At 49.3% G+C, this 15,703-nt stretch overlaps 1 protein-coding gene across 1 annotated transcript in view; it reads left to right on the top strand.

The window, feature by feature from the left end:
- Positions 1-15,703, top strand: part of DOP1B (DOP1 leucine zipper like protein B) — a 121,725-nt gene that overhangs the window by 65,935 nt on the left and 40,087 nt on the right. Inside the window, exons 13-21 of the mRNA XM_037831714.1 lie at positions 1,287-1,478; positions 3,026-3,710; positions 4,461-4,732; positions 7,878-8,030; positions 8,673-8,773; positions 10,186-10,376; positions 12,682-14,311; positions 14,782-14,893; positions 15,458-15,646. Of these exons, the coding sequence (XP_037687642.1) occupies positions 1,287-1,478; positions 3,026-3,710; positions 4,461-4,732; positions 7,878-8,030; positions 8,673-8,773; positions 10,186-10,376; positions 12,682-14,311; positions 14,782-14,893; positions 15,458-15,646 (3,525 nt within the window). The remainder of the gene's footprint in view (positions 1-1,286; positions 1,479-3,025; positions 3,711-4,460; positions 4,733-7,877; positions 8,031-8,672; positions 8,774-10,185; positions 10,377-12,681; positions 14,312-14,781; positions 14,894-15,457; positions 15,647-15,703) is intronic.

Raw genomic sequence — 15,703 nt, 5'->3', positions numbered from 1 at the left:
TACTTTTAGCCCAATGTTTTAACATGTTTCCCAATGGATTATTTAGAGGAATGTTCCCCGGGGACCCTAAAGGTACCCCCTTCCCTTTATTCCCAGCCGGCTGATTGCCTCTATTCCCCATTCTGAGTCTTGCCTGAGCATCTTTCCTTTAGGATCAGCTCTAGGCTCATCAGAATGTCCCCATTCTGAGTCTTGTTTGGGCATTTTTCCCTCAGGATCAGCCCCAGACTCTCAGAATGCTTTAACCACCAAGGTAATATATTTCTTTCCTTACCTTGGTCCGTGCACGGAGTTGCCTGGTTAACCAGAGGCAGGCCTTTTCTTTTCCCCCTTTTCTCATTCACAACCGGCAGATCCAAGCATCTGGTCTCGGGCCCTTTAGCTGCCGGAGATGGGCCCCCAATGGCGGAGTCCGAGACCGCTCAATCAGCGGGGCGCGCCTTCCCTTTGTCCACCTCGGGGGTCCCCCTCCGAAGCTTTGGATCCCGGACGAGCCCCCAAGTTGTCGGAAATAAAGTGGTACCTGTAAGGGAATAAATGCTCTCTCGGTTCTGGAGGAGAAAAGAATTTATTTACGATCTTGCAAGATGGGGCGTCCAGCCAAACACGCAGAAGGCTGGCGCGCCCGAGGAAGAGAATGGCGATGTTTAAATCTCCTACTCCTAATTCGCAAGTCCCTCCCCTGTTTCCCCATTGACTGGGTACTACAGAGGTTACAGCCTATCCGAGAACACTAACTAATTCATCTTTTGAGATTTTAATTTGTACAGCCAATCCCAGAGAGCCAACTAGCTCATTATTGAGATTTTGAACTGATTAGCCAATCCCCCCCCCAAATTTTTATTTTTTTTTGCTGTGAGTTCCCGCCTCTGATACTACCTCATGTCTCTTTACATCAGGCAGATTCTCTCTTCTCTTTGTCTGGGGCTTGTTTAAACTGGTTTTGCCTCCATTTCCCTTATTCCATGCTGTCTCTATGTGAAAACGAAACTTATTCCTTTCTTACATTTCCTCAAAAGAACCTGATTTCCTTAAGATAGAAATTCATGTGGCAATTTTACAATTTTCTGTGACAAAGGATAAAAGCCACTTGAAAAGAGAGGAAGAATGTTCCTTGATTTGTTTGAAATACAAGGAAATATTATCTGGTTTTCTGATTTGGGAATTACTGTGAACCTGACTTGTACTCAAAAAAATGGAATTTTATGAGATGCATTTTGAGGTGCATTTCTTTCCTGATCATAAACCGAAAGAGTGTGGACTAAACCCGTGTTTTTATTCCATAGGAACTTTACTCGGAAGTGCAAACCCAGTACCTCCCGCAGGTGCTCAGCTGCATGGTCAGGATCCTCGCTGAGGAAATGGACTCTCTGAGTTTGCCTGAAGTCACGCACGCATTGAAGACTTGCTTCAAGGTGCTCAGCAAAGTACAGATGCCACCTTCCTACCTGGACACGGAGTCGGCCAGCGAGGTCTTGGTATGTGCTCCAAGGAGCAGAGATGGTTTTCTTTGTTAAAAGACGCTCACACCCTTGCGAGAGTAAAAAGTAAATAAAGATAAAGGAACAAAGGTCAGAAGATGTCCAGGCAATATCAAAAATATGCTTCTAAGACCCTCAGACATTTTTGATGTTGTTAGTTTACTGTAAAAGTTAGCTCCCCTTTACTTTGCCAGCTCCCAAACTAAGCCCCTCTCCATGGGTGATAACTACGGTCAGTGGTTGGATGTGTCTGGCCCTCCAGATTTTTTTAGGTGTGCATTTGTGTACATGTAATTTTGGTTATTTAAAACAGAATAGAAAGCTTACCCTGACTTGTTTTGATTTTCATGTATACCTGGAGCAGTCTGATTCTTTTTTTAACCTCTGCGTGTTGGTCCATGGTATAGATTTACAGTGTCTTCAACTCTTCCCCTGTTGATGTTATTTAGGTTGTTTCCAGAATTACAAATAGTGTCACGGGCATGTGTACATGGGTTTCTGAAGGATAAATTCCTAGATACAGTCAAAATCAAAATGCATGTGTGCTCCTTTCAAATTTGGAGATCTGCTACCAAATCATCCTCCAAAAAGCCTGTAACAAGTATAGTTCCACAGTTTGAGGCCCCTGTTCTTTGAATTATTTTTATTTTCTGTTTTGTGTAGGGATTTGATCATTTTAACATTGAAATCTGTTCAGTGCGATGGCAGATAGGTGTGTGCACAGACTAAAAAGTGAAGCATTCACTGAAAAGGGTTGTGTATATTGGTGAGAGTTTGGAGGCCAGCGAGCTGCCCAAGAGAACGTGAATCCCAATTTGCAGACTAATTATGGGTTGTGACTTTGATTTAGAAATTTGTTCCTTTTTCTGTATATTTTAGCTGTTGGAAAAAAATATCCTGATAAGATTTAAGATATAAAGTTTAAGCATTAGGATATGCTACAAAAATCACATAATATTTTCTCATTCTTCCCTAGGGAGTAAAGAGGGATTGATGCGAAAGAGTCTCAAGTTTGATGTATTATCACCTAAGTGATAGTGTAGGGGAAAAAAAAGGCTGATTCATCGAAGGGTAAAGTGTGGGCACTGAAAAAGCCACTATATATATGTGTGTGTATATATATAGATATATTTTTCTTTTGTAGTAGACATTGTGTTTTAGCTTTCTTCTCTTTATTTCTTCTTGCCTTTATTTTACTCACAGCCCAATTTCTTTATTCATATTTTTAAGTTTGTCAGAAGCATTTTTTAAACAACTCTTTCAAACCCCTAAGGATCTAAGTAAATAAAGAACACAAAGTCGCTTCAAAAGGCAGCGACTTTAGTGGCAACCTAAATAGCCTGTTGGTTTAGCAACCTGTGCTTTAAGTCCCACCACCTCTGTCCTTCCCCTTTATTTGCAGGCCTTCTTAAATGAATCATGTACTTTTACACAGGATTATCTTGGTTGGAAGTATACAGTCCCTGGTTTGCTCAATTTAGCTGATATTTGAATCTCTTAGTCTTAAGAGACACAAAATAGAGATTTTCATTTTTTTTTTGCAGAGTCCAGGAAAAGGTAAAAATGGTGAAATAGTTTTAGAAACAAAGGCAGTGATTCCAGGTGACGAAGACCCCGGGTTTCCCCCACTGAAATCTGAGGACAGTGGGATTGGATTCAGCGCTTCGTCGCCAGAGCTCTCTGAGCATCTGCGGGTTCCTAGAGTTTCTCCTGAAAAAGAGGATGTTTGGAAAAAGGGCGGGAGCATGCAGAGGACATTCCACTGCATTCAAGAGCTAATGGCAAACTTTGCCAACAAGAACATTTTAGGGGTTCAACCTGCAGTGTCTGGAGAAGAACACAAGTCAGAAGAGCCCGGAAGCCGGAGGGACAAGGGGGGGGCCCAGGGCACCGCAGGGGACGACTCCGGCAAGAAGCACCCATGGGAGGCGAAACCCATCACTGTGCCCCAGTTTAAGCAGATGCTGTCCGACTTGTTCACCGTCCGGGGGTCCCCATTTAAGACAAAACGTTCGGGGTCACCACCGTCTGTGCCCAGCAGCCCCAGCAGGAAGCTGGAGGAAGGATGGGACGTTGGGCTAGTGGCCGTGGACCTGGGGAGCTCAAAGGAGGACTGCAGGGAGGCCCTGGCCGCCGCCTGCCACCTGTTGCTGGAGTGCGCCACCTTCCCTGTGTACCTGTCCGAGGAGCAGACCGCGCAGCTCTGCGAAGAGCTCTTCAAGCCCCCCGGTGAGAGGGCTGCCCCGCTCGGCTCCGCCAGCCAAACGGCGCGATCCGTGCTTACAGCCTCACGTAATCGAGGTTGCCACGAAAGCATCACTCACCGCATTCGTTTAGTTGTACCAGGTGTTAACTTGCGTCTTGCTACATCTCAGGTCATTAAAGGCTGGGCCTGTATTTGTAATTCTTGTATGGTTAGCATGGCCCAGCAAAGCACTTAGGACATAAACAGCGCTTAATAATAGCCTGTCAATGGACTGTTTCATGATACCTGTTGTTAAAGATTTGAGTAAGGCAGTGAGCCCTTTAAAGCAAAACAGGACAGAGGGGAAGGCAGAAAACAAGAAAGAATAATTAAACTGGTGGGAATGCAGGGCAAGATTTCCCCTCCTGTTGTCAAGACCTTAAATGTCACATGGAATTTGTCTCAACTCAGTGACAGAGCTTAGAAGAATTGCATTTAGAATTGATATCCTCAGAATATTTTTAGACTCCTTTAAAGCTGATAGCATGCTACCTGCTCCAGAGAAAGCCTTCAAAATAGGCTTTGAACTCTACCCTCCAAAAATGTAACTTCTAAAAAATTAAAAAATAAAATCAAAACAAAAAATTCTAAATAATCTAAACACCCTAGATTGAGATGTGCAGAATTTGACTATTCTGATGGGTAGAGGGTGCCTGGAATCTGAACATGAGGCAGCCATTCTCACGTGGCTCTGTTTGTTCCTTTTCTCTCCTCCCTGGCTGGCTTCCTCTCAGGAGGTTGCGATGCCAGCTTCCCGTCCTGGCTGAAATCCCTCATGACCGTCTGCTGCTGTGTACCTGACTGCCACCTCCAGAACGTGGCCATCTCCACCCTGCTGGAAGTGATCAACCACTCCCAGTCCCTGGCACTGGTCATCGAGGACAAGATGAAACGCTACAAAGGCTCTGGACACAACCCGTTTTTTGGCAAGCTGCAGATGGTCACGGTTCCTCCCATCGCTCCAGGGATACTGAAAGTCGTGGCAGAGAAGACAGATTTCTATCAGGTACTTCCCACCAGAAGGAGGGCGGGTGGGACGGGGCCCTCTTCCCCGTGGCCCCTGACGATGGCGTTGCCGACCCTGGTAAGGAAGATGGCGGCTCTGTGGCAGCGGGAGAGGGTTGTGTGAGAGCTGAGGCTGCCCTGCCTCTCTCTGCCCCAGGCTCCTGCCACAAGTTCTGGCCCTGCAGGGAGTACTCAACTGTTGGTGTTCAGTTTTAAGCCAACTGGACTTCCCACATGAGGATTTTTAAATTATCTAAATAAACAGCAGAAGGAAGGTGTGCCCTAATTTGTAAGGTTAAAAGCTTTGAGGTTTTTTGTCTTAAGGAATGAAGCTAAAGGGTGACTCGATACTTTGTCAAATTTTAGGATGATTATGAATGAAGACAATGAGCAGGCATTGTCCATCTTTCCTTGGGGACAAAGTAAAGAAAAAAAAAGTTTAAAGTTAAATGTCATGAGGTTCATTTAATTGCAAGAAACTCAAAGCTACTCCAGCTGGTTCATGAAAAAATTAAACTTCTTATAAAGCTACAGATGCAATGAAAGGGCAGCTGGGTCTCAGCGGGCCCCCACTGGGAAGCTGTTAGACCTGGGGGCCGCTCTCTCTGCACGGGGGTCTTGCTCGGCGCACACACCACTCTTTAGTGACCTGGCTTCACCCAAGGTTTGGTTGCCGCCGTGGTCTTAAGTCCGACTTATGACCCTCAAACTTGCTTCCCATACCCAATGGCTATTACGTCTCTTTCTTATAATTCTGAACTGATGGGTCAAAGATATTAAACAGCCTGTCGATGAGGCACCCCTGGGTCCAGTGTCTTCTGCTTGCCCAGTCCACGTGGCCGGGGTTGGGGTGGAGTGAGAGGTCACGTGATGCGATTCAGTGGTTTTTAGGACAGTCACAGAGTTGTGCCAGTTTACCGTATGTTTTCTGTATGTCTTCCGTTGCCTTTGTTACTCTAATCCTCCTTCATGGCTTTTATTTTTAGTAAGTGAATGTTTTAGTAAGTGAATATTTTAATCCCTGTAATGATTTTCACTGTATTTGTTGAGTTGTTTTTTTAGTGGTCGCTTTAGCACTTACCATATACATATTGACTGATCAGTCTTTGAGATTTGTTCTGACCCAGGAGAGTTCTGCTTGGCTGTCCCTTCCCTGGTTCTCTCGGGTAGACCAGCTGCCCACAGCTGAGCTTGTTGCTCTCATTGAGATGCAGGCCTCCCCTAAATCACTCACCACCCAAATCTCAACTGCTTTTAAGAGCTGTCTTAGGCTTGAGCTTCCTCATGCTCAGTTCCAAATAAAGTCATTCCCTGTGGGAAGAGCCACAGAGTGTTCTGTTCTTATAACCTGCTCTCACTCTGGACAAAATCTCTGAGCCACTGCTCTGGAGCTGGGGCCAGGGACAGTGGCGAGCTTCTCTAGGCGTGATCCTTCTGCAGGGCACTGGGTGGGGGCCGCAGCCTCCGGTCTTCAGGTCTGCCTCTCCCAGGGTGGAGCTGTTCACCCACCTGCCAGCCAGGGTGAGCGAGATCGGGCCCCAGTGTTCTTGGCCTGCGGAAGCCACCATGTCAGCGTGGGGGCTGGGTGGAGGGAGCCAGGGCATCTCAGCCGCACTCGCTGGGAACTTGGCTCCGCATCGTGGAGCTGGGGTGGGAGACTCTGGTGTCCTGCCCTTCCTGGGGAGGGGCAGCAGCTCTTGACTGGGAGCCAGAGAGAGGGACCCCCATCATCAAGAACTGGGGCCGTGGTGGCTGTGCCTGCCCGTGCTGCAGATGCGGAAAAAAGAGAAGATCAAGTGTCCTGCCCCGTAGCCAGGATGTGCCCTGCGTGCTCAGACGCCAGTGCAAGGCTGTTCCAGGTCACTACCTGGACTTTTAGCTTTTTTCTCTTCCCTGTAGATCAGCTCATGTACTAGTGTGGCTGCTGCCCCAAAGGCAAAAGAGAACAGAGTTGGCTGTCCAAGAGCACTCCAACCTTTCTCTTCAGATACTAACGGCAGATTTCAACCCACTAAGAATATACCCAAAGCAAAGGGATGGCATAGGGCAAAACCAGGTGAAGAGCTGGCATGTTAATTTTTGGTGATCAACATCAATGCTCAAAAAACCCTCCAAAAAAGTTTTTAAACCTTCCAGGAGTCTCTCATACATCAGTGTGCCATAAGGACCATAAGTGAAGGGGCTACTTCACATAGGAAAAACGTTTTGTATTAGAAGTTTACTTGTAACTTGATAGTTGGTAACCACTTTCCCTTAGATTAAAAAATAATAAAATAATGGTTAGGTACTCGAGCCAGTTAATGGTTAATTTGATATGAGCCGAGAAGGCAGTTTTTTCATCTAGAAATAAATGGACAAAGAAATGAATTTATTGGATCTCAAATGTGCCTCAAATGTTGTAATCAATGAGACATGGCCCCTTCCATGGCAAGGAAGGAAGCCCTCCCTGGAGGTGGGGACTGGGTCCCCTTCTAAGCCTTGTTGAGCGAGGAACCCTTGCTGGTGGGGTCCCTCCTAGAGAGGGACCCCAGCAGATTGCAGATCCTATAGGTTTAAAGAGCTAAGACCCGAGCTGGGCAGGGAGAGGACTAGATCAGGGTGTGGTCGTGTCCTGCAGGTAAGCCAGGCGTCTGGCACAGCACGGTTCCGGGAAAGGTACCGAGTAAATTAGTGCAGTGGAAGCCGCCAAGCCCATGCCTCTCCATCAGGGCCGTGTGGTAACCAGTCTGAGCAACACGTGGCGCTGTAAGGTGCTGCAGCGTTTCACTCGAGGCCGGGGACCGCCAAACTTCCTGGAGGCCACTCTCTGGAATCCCAGTGCTGGGCCCACAGCAAGGCTTGGTGTGTGTTTGTTGAAAGGGTGTTAAGTTCTCGGCGAGAGTCGCAGTGTTCTGAACTGGCCAGAAACCTACAAGTTTACCCCGTAAGTTTGCCTGTTGCCTGGATGATCCTGGTGGGTTGTTTTGTTTTGTTTGGCTGTGGTTTGGATGTTTTTGGTGTCTCCATGTATCCAGGATTCTCATGTGACAAATATCGGTAAAAAGTCAGCATGCTGGCATTGGAACCGTGCAGGCTGATGTAAAGAGGGGAGCAGCACTTGTTGCCTGTGTTTACACAATCTTGCACCTGCCTTTTCCTTATCCCAGAGGGTGGCTCGCATGCTCTGGAATCAGCTGAACAAGGAGACCCGCGAACATCACATCACCTGTGTGGAATTGTTCTACCGGCTGCACTGCCTGGCTCCGACGGCCAACATCTGTGAGGACATCATCTGCCATGCCCTCCTGAGCCCCGACAAGGTGCAGCCTTGCGGCCCGTAACCCCCATCCTGCTGGGGCCCCGACATGCAGCTGCCTGTCGCCTCCCATGCCCAGCACCAACTCGCGTGTCCTGGTGACATCCTGACGAGCTGTTGCAAGGACTGAAAAGGCCCCAGGAGCTCAAGCCAGCCCCTCCAGAGTCCTAAGCATGGGGTATTTTGGTCATTGTAGGCCTCCCCAGGGAAATCTGCCCCACGCCCTGGGATATTTCCAGGCCCTGTCAGTGCTTTTTGAGCCATTGGTGAAATAGGCAGCTGTAGAGAATTTATCGTCCTCTGCAGCCCTGGTTCTCTGGCAGCCTAGCACACGCCGGGCCCTTCCCAAGGGCATGAGGAAGCCGTGTGCTCTTGTGTGATTTCCTTAGACCCCAGGGCTCAGGCATGACCCTGGACACCAACCACCTCTGAGTCTTGTGCATCTGTGTTAAAATAAGTGAGAGAAGAGCAAGGCTGCAGCGCTTCCTTTACCTTCCGGCCCGGTCACGTAACGCACCTCCACTGTGGTTGCTTTCTGTTCTGCTGAGATCTTTTGTTTGTTTTATTTACGTGGGGTTTGTTACGACTAAAAACAGTGTTCCTTTGCAAAGCCCCATTCCTCATTCCCATTCATTCCCCCATCAAGGGAACGAGGCTGGAAGCTCTCTTCAGATTTTCCGTGATCTGGCACCTGACGCGAGAAATCCAGGGCAGTCGAGTGACGTCACACAGCCGCTCCTTTGACAGGTGAGGCATCCCTGTCGTTTACCACTGATGCACAAGGAGACTTTGCAGAGGTCCATGGCCTGACGGCTGGGCTGGGGAGATGGGGAATGTGTGAAATCGCAACTGTAACCGTGATTTCTTGGTGCACAGCAGATGGTTACCACTAGCCAGTAAGGGAATTTAGGCCTAAACCGGTGAACACATGTCTGGGATTTTCTTACCTTGGTAGGGGAGGGAGGAGGCCAGGCCTGTATCGAACTCCTCCAGGGCTTTTACAAAGTGCCCCCATCCAGGGCACTTTGTGAGGAGATGAGAATGGTGTGGACCCTAATGGCGGTGGTGTTACACCGGGTGTAGACACTTGTCACGGCATTGACAGTAGATACGTTCTGCTCCAAGTCATTTTTAAGAAGTGCCCTCCCAGGCTCTGAAACACTGGGTGTGGGTCTGGACACACAGTCTTGGAGATGTTGGGTTGGTTCTGATGCCTGTATCCCATCCCCAGAGTCGGGTTTAACTGGTTTGGGGTGAGGCCTGGGCTTTCGGGATTTTGAAAACTCCCCTCATGAGTCTGATGTGAAACCTGGTGTTCTAGTTTGCTAATGCTGCCAGAATGCAGAACACCAGAAATGGATTGGCTTTTATAAAGGGGGTTTATTTGATTGCACGGTTACAGTCTTAAGGCCATAAAGTGTCCAAGGTACTGCATCAACAATCAGGTACCTTAACTGGAGGATGGCCAATAGTGTCTGGAAAACCTCTGTTAGCTGGGAAGGCACGTGGTTGGTGTGTGCTCCAAGTTCTGGTTTCAAAATGACTTTCTCCCAGACATTCCTCTCTAGGCTGCAGCTCCTCTCTTCAAAATGTCACTCTCAGTTGCTCTTGGGGCATTTGTCCTCTCTTAGCTTCTCTGGAGCAAGAGTCTGCTTTCAATGGCCGTCTTCAAACTGTCTCTCATCTGCAGCTTCTGTGCTTTCTTCAAAGTGCCCCTCTTAGCTGTAGCAAGCTCGCTCCTTCTGTCTGAGCTTATATAGTGCACCAGTAAACTCATCAAGGCCCATGCTGAATGGGCGGGGCCACACCTCCATGGAAATTATCCAGTCGGAGTTATCACCCGCAGTTGGGTGGGGCGCATTTCCATGGAAACAACCTAATCCAAACGTTCCAACTTAATACCCACTAATATGTCTGCCCCCACAAGATTGCATCAAAGAATGTGGCTTTTTCTGGGGGGGATGTAATATATACAAACTGGTACACCCAGGTTGAGGCCCAGTCATTCACTGGGGTCTGTAGGCCCAGTGGGTTTGCGCTCCCCTGAGGCCACATCTTGGGCAGTGCCACATGCCCGAAGGCTGCTGGGCAGCCTGGTGCCTGGGGCAGCTGAGTGTCCGGCCCAGCGGATGACTTGCTGGCACGGTTCCGGTTCGCAGGTCCCTGTTCGTGGTGCTGGACAGCCTGGCCTGCTCAGACGGCGCCATCAGCGCCGCGGCCCAGGGCTGGCTGGTGCGGGCACTCTCTCTCGGCGACGTGGCCCGCATCCTCGAACCCGTGCTCCTGCTGCTGCTGCAGCCCAAGACCCAGAGGACCTCCATCCACTGCCTCAAGCAGGATAGCACAGCGGGTGAGCACGCGGGCCAGGCCCAGGGTGGGGAGGGAGAGAACGGCCGGCCGGACCTCCCCGGGCCCCAGCCGCCCCCTCATTCCAGATAAGGGACATAAACCCACATCATGCCTTACTAGATCCAAACAGTGTGCAAGTACCAGGTGAACTTGTGCAGACTTTTAAAATATAAGGATCAGATGAATCGGTACTTAGAAATGCTAGGAAATGGCTGATTGTTTTCAAAGAAAAACCAGATTGTTTTGTTATAAAAAAGGAAAATTTTAGTAACCCATATTGCAGTAAAAATAGCTAGTAGTTCTTGGTTATTTCGCCAGTGAAAGCAATTCATGTGCATCTGAGGTAGGAGGAGTGGGTAGCAAAACGGCCGTCCAAATGCCTGTAAGGGCCACCACAGTCCCTGAGGACAGATGAAGTGTGGCCCCTCCAGCCCAGGCTGCCCCCAGGTGACGGAGAATGCCTAAACTCATGTAATCCGGTCAGTTGTACTTCATCTATACAAAGAGCTCCACTCAGGTTACTCCTAATACAAGACAAGTGATTTCTCTTCTAACTCTCTGGTCTCTAAAGTTCTTTCCACCTCCAAAATCCTGTTAACATATGATCAGAAATGCGGAAGAAAGAAACCTTTGAAATTTGGAGAGCTCCCCGAGGCATCTTTAACACATATTTAAAAGAATATAGGTTAGAAGAAGAAAGGAAAGAAAACTGAAAATAAACTGAATTCATTAAACTTAAGCATTTAATACTTTGCACAATTTATGAACTAACGTTGCTTTCTACAGTGGATATATCTTGTGGCTTCTTGCAGTTTTCTAAGCCATGGTTTAGAGGCTGTGAGTGAGTTTGTTCAGCTCATGGGGTTGTAAATATTGTTTGTTGCAGTCTTGTCTTGCAGAGAGAAACAATTCACAGCCTAGCACCTAAATAAACAAATATAAATGCATGGGCAGACTTCATCTCTTTGCAAAGTTCTTGGCCTTAAACTGTGCCTCCAGTTTTCCTTTAGAGAACGCCGGCTGCTTTCACAAAAGGAAGCATTTCACCATTCCACATTATGTATAGGAAAGCAAGATTTAAAGAAGTTTGGACACCTAGGTATACATTGACTACCTTCTTAAAAGTTTGGCTGTCATGGATGGCAGATAGAATTTTTAGTGTTCTGTCTGTTTTGAGAAGAAAATGTTGACTTCTCTGCTTGTTTGGTTTCGAAAGTCTCACAGCACTGCCTTGCCACGTCTTCTGATGGGTGTTTCCTGCTGACCCCAGAGTGGTCTGCTACCTTCCTAACCCCAGAGAGCGTCTTTCCGAAACCTGCCCTTCTCTCTGGGCTACACCATACCCCTGTAATCCTGTAGAAATCTGTTTTTAAAACATTACTGCGGGCTTGGGGCAGCTCTGTCTCTTTCTAATGTCTTACTCTTCTTTGCTAGTCTTGGTGAATGTTCATGGAATGGAAGTGTGAAAGCTGCATATTTAAGATGCTGGGCAATGCCAAAGACCTCTGGCTCGCACTTCTGTTTCAAAGAGATGTGCGTAATTTAAAGTATTGTGTATTTTCTGACTACATAAGTATTAACATGCTTGTTTTAAAAAATTGAAATAATGAGGGCATGAAAGCATAGGTGAAGATCCCTGGAAGGCCAGCTGATAGCGCTAATTCCTGTTGAGGGTTTGGCGGGTATTCTTTTTCGTAGCTGCATGTTATTATACACTCTCCCCTAAGTAGGCTCCTCCTATACACACCCTTCTGCAGCTTGATTTTTTTTCCCTCAATATATCCTGCACGTTGTTTCGTATCAGCACATATAGGTGTATCTCTTTAAAACCTCAGCAGTAGGTGGTCCATTGCATGCACGTACCATGGTTTTTTCTGCCAACCCCTTACTGTGCCCATCTGCTTCACTTTCCAGTTTTTTTACACATGATGTTTCGATGAATACTTTTTTCCTTATAGCTTTGAAAATCTGCTGCTGCTATTTCTGTAGTATACATTTCTTGAAAGGGCACTCCTGGGCCAAAATATGTGTCCATCTTCCAAATTGCCCTCCTCTACCCAAATTATGACATTTATATTTCTTAGGATGAATACAACTAAATAATCCCATTCCTTGAACGTTTTAACAGACCTGTTCTACTTTTTGTCCATAACTGTCATCTGGGCCGTAGCATTGTGGTTTCATGTGGAAATTCTGTTTTTAGTATCGCTCTGTCTGCCTGGCTTCAAGACCAAGGTCACTCTAAAACTGGCCGGTTGTAGCTCACCCTCCTCTTCTGAAGTCCTTGGCTGTTGTTTAATTTCCAGAAGACTTGCACCGTTGGCTTAGCAGGAGGAAAACCCCTTTCAGAGAAGCGTGGAGTGCACCAGAGCCGCACGAAGGCAGCCCCGAGGACAGCCTGCCCCTGAGCCAGCTCACCACTGTGGACCGCGAGGCCCTGTGGGCCGAGGTGGAGCAGGAGACAGACCAGTGCCTGCCCAGGGGCGAGCTGGGCGAAGAAGACCCCCCCTGTCCCCTGGAGCTCCCCGAGGGGGCGGTCTGCAGTGGCCTGGATGGCAGTGAGCTCACCGAGTCAGCGGACACGAGCCCCGGGCACACGGACAGCGAGAACACGTCGTCCTTTTCCTCCCCTTCCCGCGACCCTCAGGAGCTGAGCAGCGGCGAGAACTGCTGTGCTCCCATCCCCATCGGGGCTCACCCCAAGCCCTTGGCCCTGTCGGCTGCCTTCCACTCGGAGGGCTTCACGCCCCACGCCAGCCTGGGCCTGCTGCGCATGGCCTCGGACAGGACACAGGCCTCGGAGTCGCTGTCCAGCGACGAGGAGGCTGACCTGGAGCTCCAGGCCCTCGCCACGTCCAGGCTGCTGAAGCAGCAGAGGGAGAGGCAGGCGACGATCGAGGCCCTGTTCAAGCACATCCTGCTGTACCTGCAGCCCTACGACTCCCGGCGCGTTCTCTACGCCTTCTCCGTCCTAGAGGCCGTGCTCAAGACCAACCCCAAGGAGTTCATCGAGGCGGCATCCACCACCAGCACGGACACCAGCTCCACCGCGCACCTGAACCTCATCTCCAACCTGCTCGCCCGCCACCAGGAGGCCCTCGTTGGCCAGAGCTTCTACGGGAAGCTCCAGACACAGCCCCCCAACGTGTGCCCACACTCTCTGCTGGTTGAGCTCCTCGCCTACCTGTGCCTGAGCTTCCTGCGTTCCTACTACCCTTGCTATTTAAAGGTCTCCCACAGAGACCTACTTGGCAACCGGGACGTGCAGGTCAAGAGTGTCGAGGTTTTAATACGGATGATGACCCAGCTGGTCTCCGTGGCCAAGTCTTCCGAAAGGAAGAATGTGGAGTTCATCCGCAGCCTCCTGGAGAGGTGCAGAGTGCAGGAGTTTGTCCTGCTTTCCCTGTCTGCCTCCATGTACACGAGCCAGAAGCGCTATGGTCTGGCCACCTCGGCCCAGCGAGAGGACGGCGTCTTTGAGGAGAGTCTCATCAACTTGGGGCAGGACCAAATCTGGAGCGAACACCCGCTGCAGATCGAGCTGCTGAAGTTGCTGCAGGTGCTGATCGTCCTGGAGCACCACCTGGGTCAGGCCCAGGAGGAGGCTGAAAACCAGCCGGAGTTGTCCAGGGAGTGGCAGCGGGCCCTGAGCTTCCAGCAGGCCATCAGCGCCGCGCAGTACGTGCAGCCCCAGCCCCTCACCTCCCAGGGGCTGCTGGTGTCCGCCGTGGTGAGGGCGCTGCAGCCTGCCTATGGCTACGGCATGCACCCCGCCTGGGTCAGCCTGGTCACGCAGTCGTTGCCCTTCTTCGGCAAGTCCCTGGGCTGGACCGTGGCACCGTTCGTGGTACAGATCTGCAAAAACTTGGACGAGCTCGTCAAGCAGTACGAAAGCGAATCCAGTGAGGCTCCCCACCAGGTACGTGGACTCCTTCAGTACACGATCCTTATTTGAGCTACAGTTTTTGTAACGAATGGCCAATTTGCCATAGATTCCAGTCGGAGGGTAATTACAGCCTGGCTGGAAGCCCATGTAGCCTTGTCAAGAGGGGTAACAAGGAGCTAAATGTTCGGGTTGTTGGTGTTCAATTCCAGGCAGCTACCCAGGCTAGTTCAGTGTTGCAGGGCAGGTTGGTCATGCACACTCTCATTTTTGCAAAAAAGAAATAAAAATGTGGATCACCTTCCCAGAAATTCTAAAACATCTTAAGACATTTTTCCAGAGTGATAGTATGGATATAAAATAGCCCAAAAGATGCCAATTGTTATATTTCATTATGAGATGCCCAATTGATTTCAGATGGTGATACCTCTCTGGTTTATACGTTTATATATAGGATTAAAAACCTTTATGACTCATTCTTAAACCTTCTTAAAACCTATTTCTCATCTCTTCACCAAAGCAGCATAACCTCCAAGAGGGAAAACATTGCTCCAGATTATCCGCTCACTCTTTTGGAAGGTCTGACAACTATTAGTCATTTTTGTCTTTTGGAACAATCCAACCAAAACAAAAAGGTAATCCCCCCCCTCCCCCGAGTTTGAGGCAGTTTTGATATATTGGTTTGTCTGCAGTGGGTTACAACTCTTTCCAATGAGTACCGGCTGCACGTGTGTAACTGGGGTTTGTTCTTACTGGTTCCCCGTGGGTGCTCCAGCCTCTGCCCTGTGCTTCATCAAGGACCCACCTATAAGATCTGAAGGCATTTGTTTGATTTTTGGTTTATATTCGCTTTTTTTCCTTGCAGTTTTATTCACTCTCACGGTGATCTTGAATTCCGAGTGGGAAACATGATAGCTTTGGTTGCTCTACCCCATCCAGGGGTAGATTTTAGAATGTGTCTAATGCTTTGGTCGAATAATTGAAAAATTTTGAAATTCAGAGCCTCAGATTCCCGGTGTTCAGATGTCTCTAGAAAGCCATGGGTTTAAGCAGCGTCCAGGGAAGCGTGTTGCTCCTGGACCCCGTGAGCGTGGCTGATGGGGAGCCCCGCAGCCCAGCCCCGACCCCTCGCGCCGCTCGTGGGCTGGGAGCCTGCCCTGCAGCGGTGGGCGAGTCCCCGTTCCCGTTGGGTTCTGCAGCCCAGCACGGGAAGCGAGGCCGCCAGCCTGAGGAACGCCAGGAACGCCCTTCTGGAAGAGCTGCCCCGCGTCGTGGGCACCGTGGCCCTGCTCTGGGGAGTGCTCCGAAAGGAGGAGACACAGAGACGGCCCCTCGACCTGCTCGGGGCCACCAAGGGCTCCTCCTCGGTCTACTTTAAAACCAGCAAGGTGAGCCTTCCTCCAGGTGGGGTCCTTCCCGCTGTCCTGGGTTGGCCGAGCGAGAAG

The sequence above is a fragment of the Choloepus didactylus genome, chromosome 1 (assembly GCF_015220235.1).
Source record: "Choloepus didactylus isolate mChoDid1 chromosome 1, mChoDid1.pri, whole genome shotgun sequence".
In the NCBI taxonomy this organism is placed as follows: Eukaryota; Metazoa; Chordata; class Mammalia; order Pilosa; family Megalonychidae; genus Choloepus; species Choloepus didactylus.
This window is presented reverse-complemented; position numbering and strand designations above follow the sequence as displayed.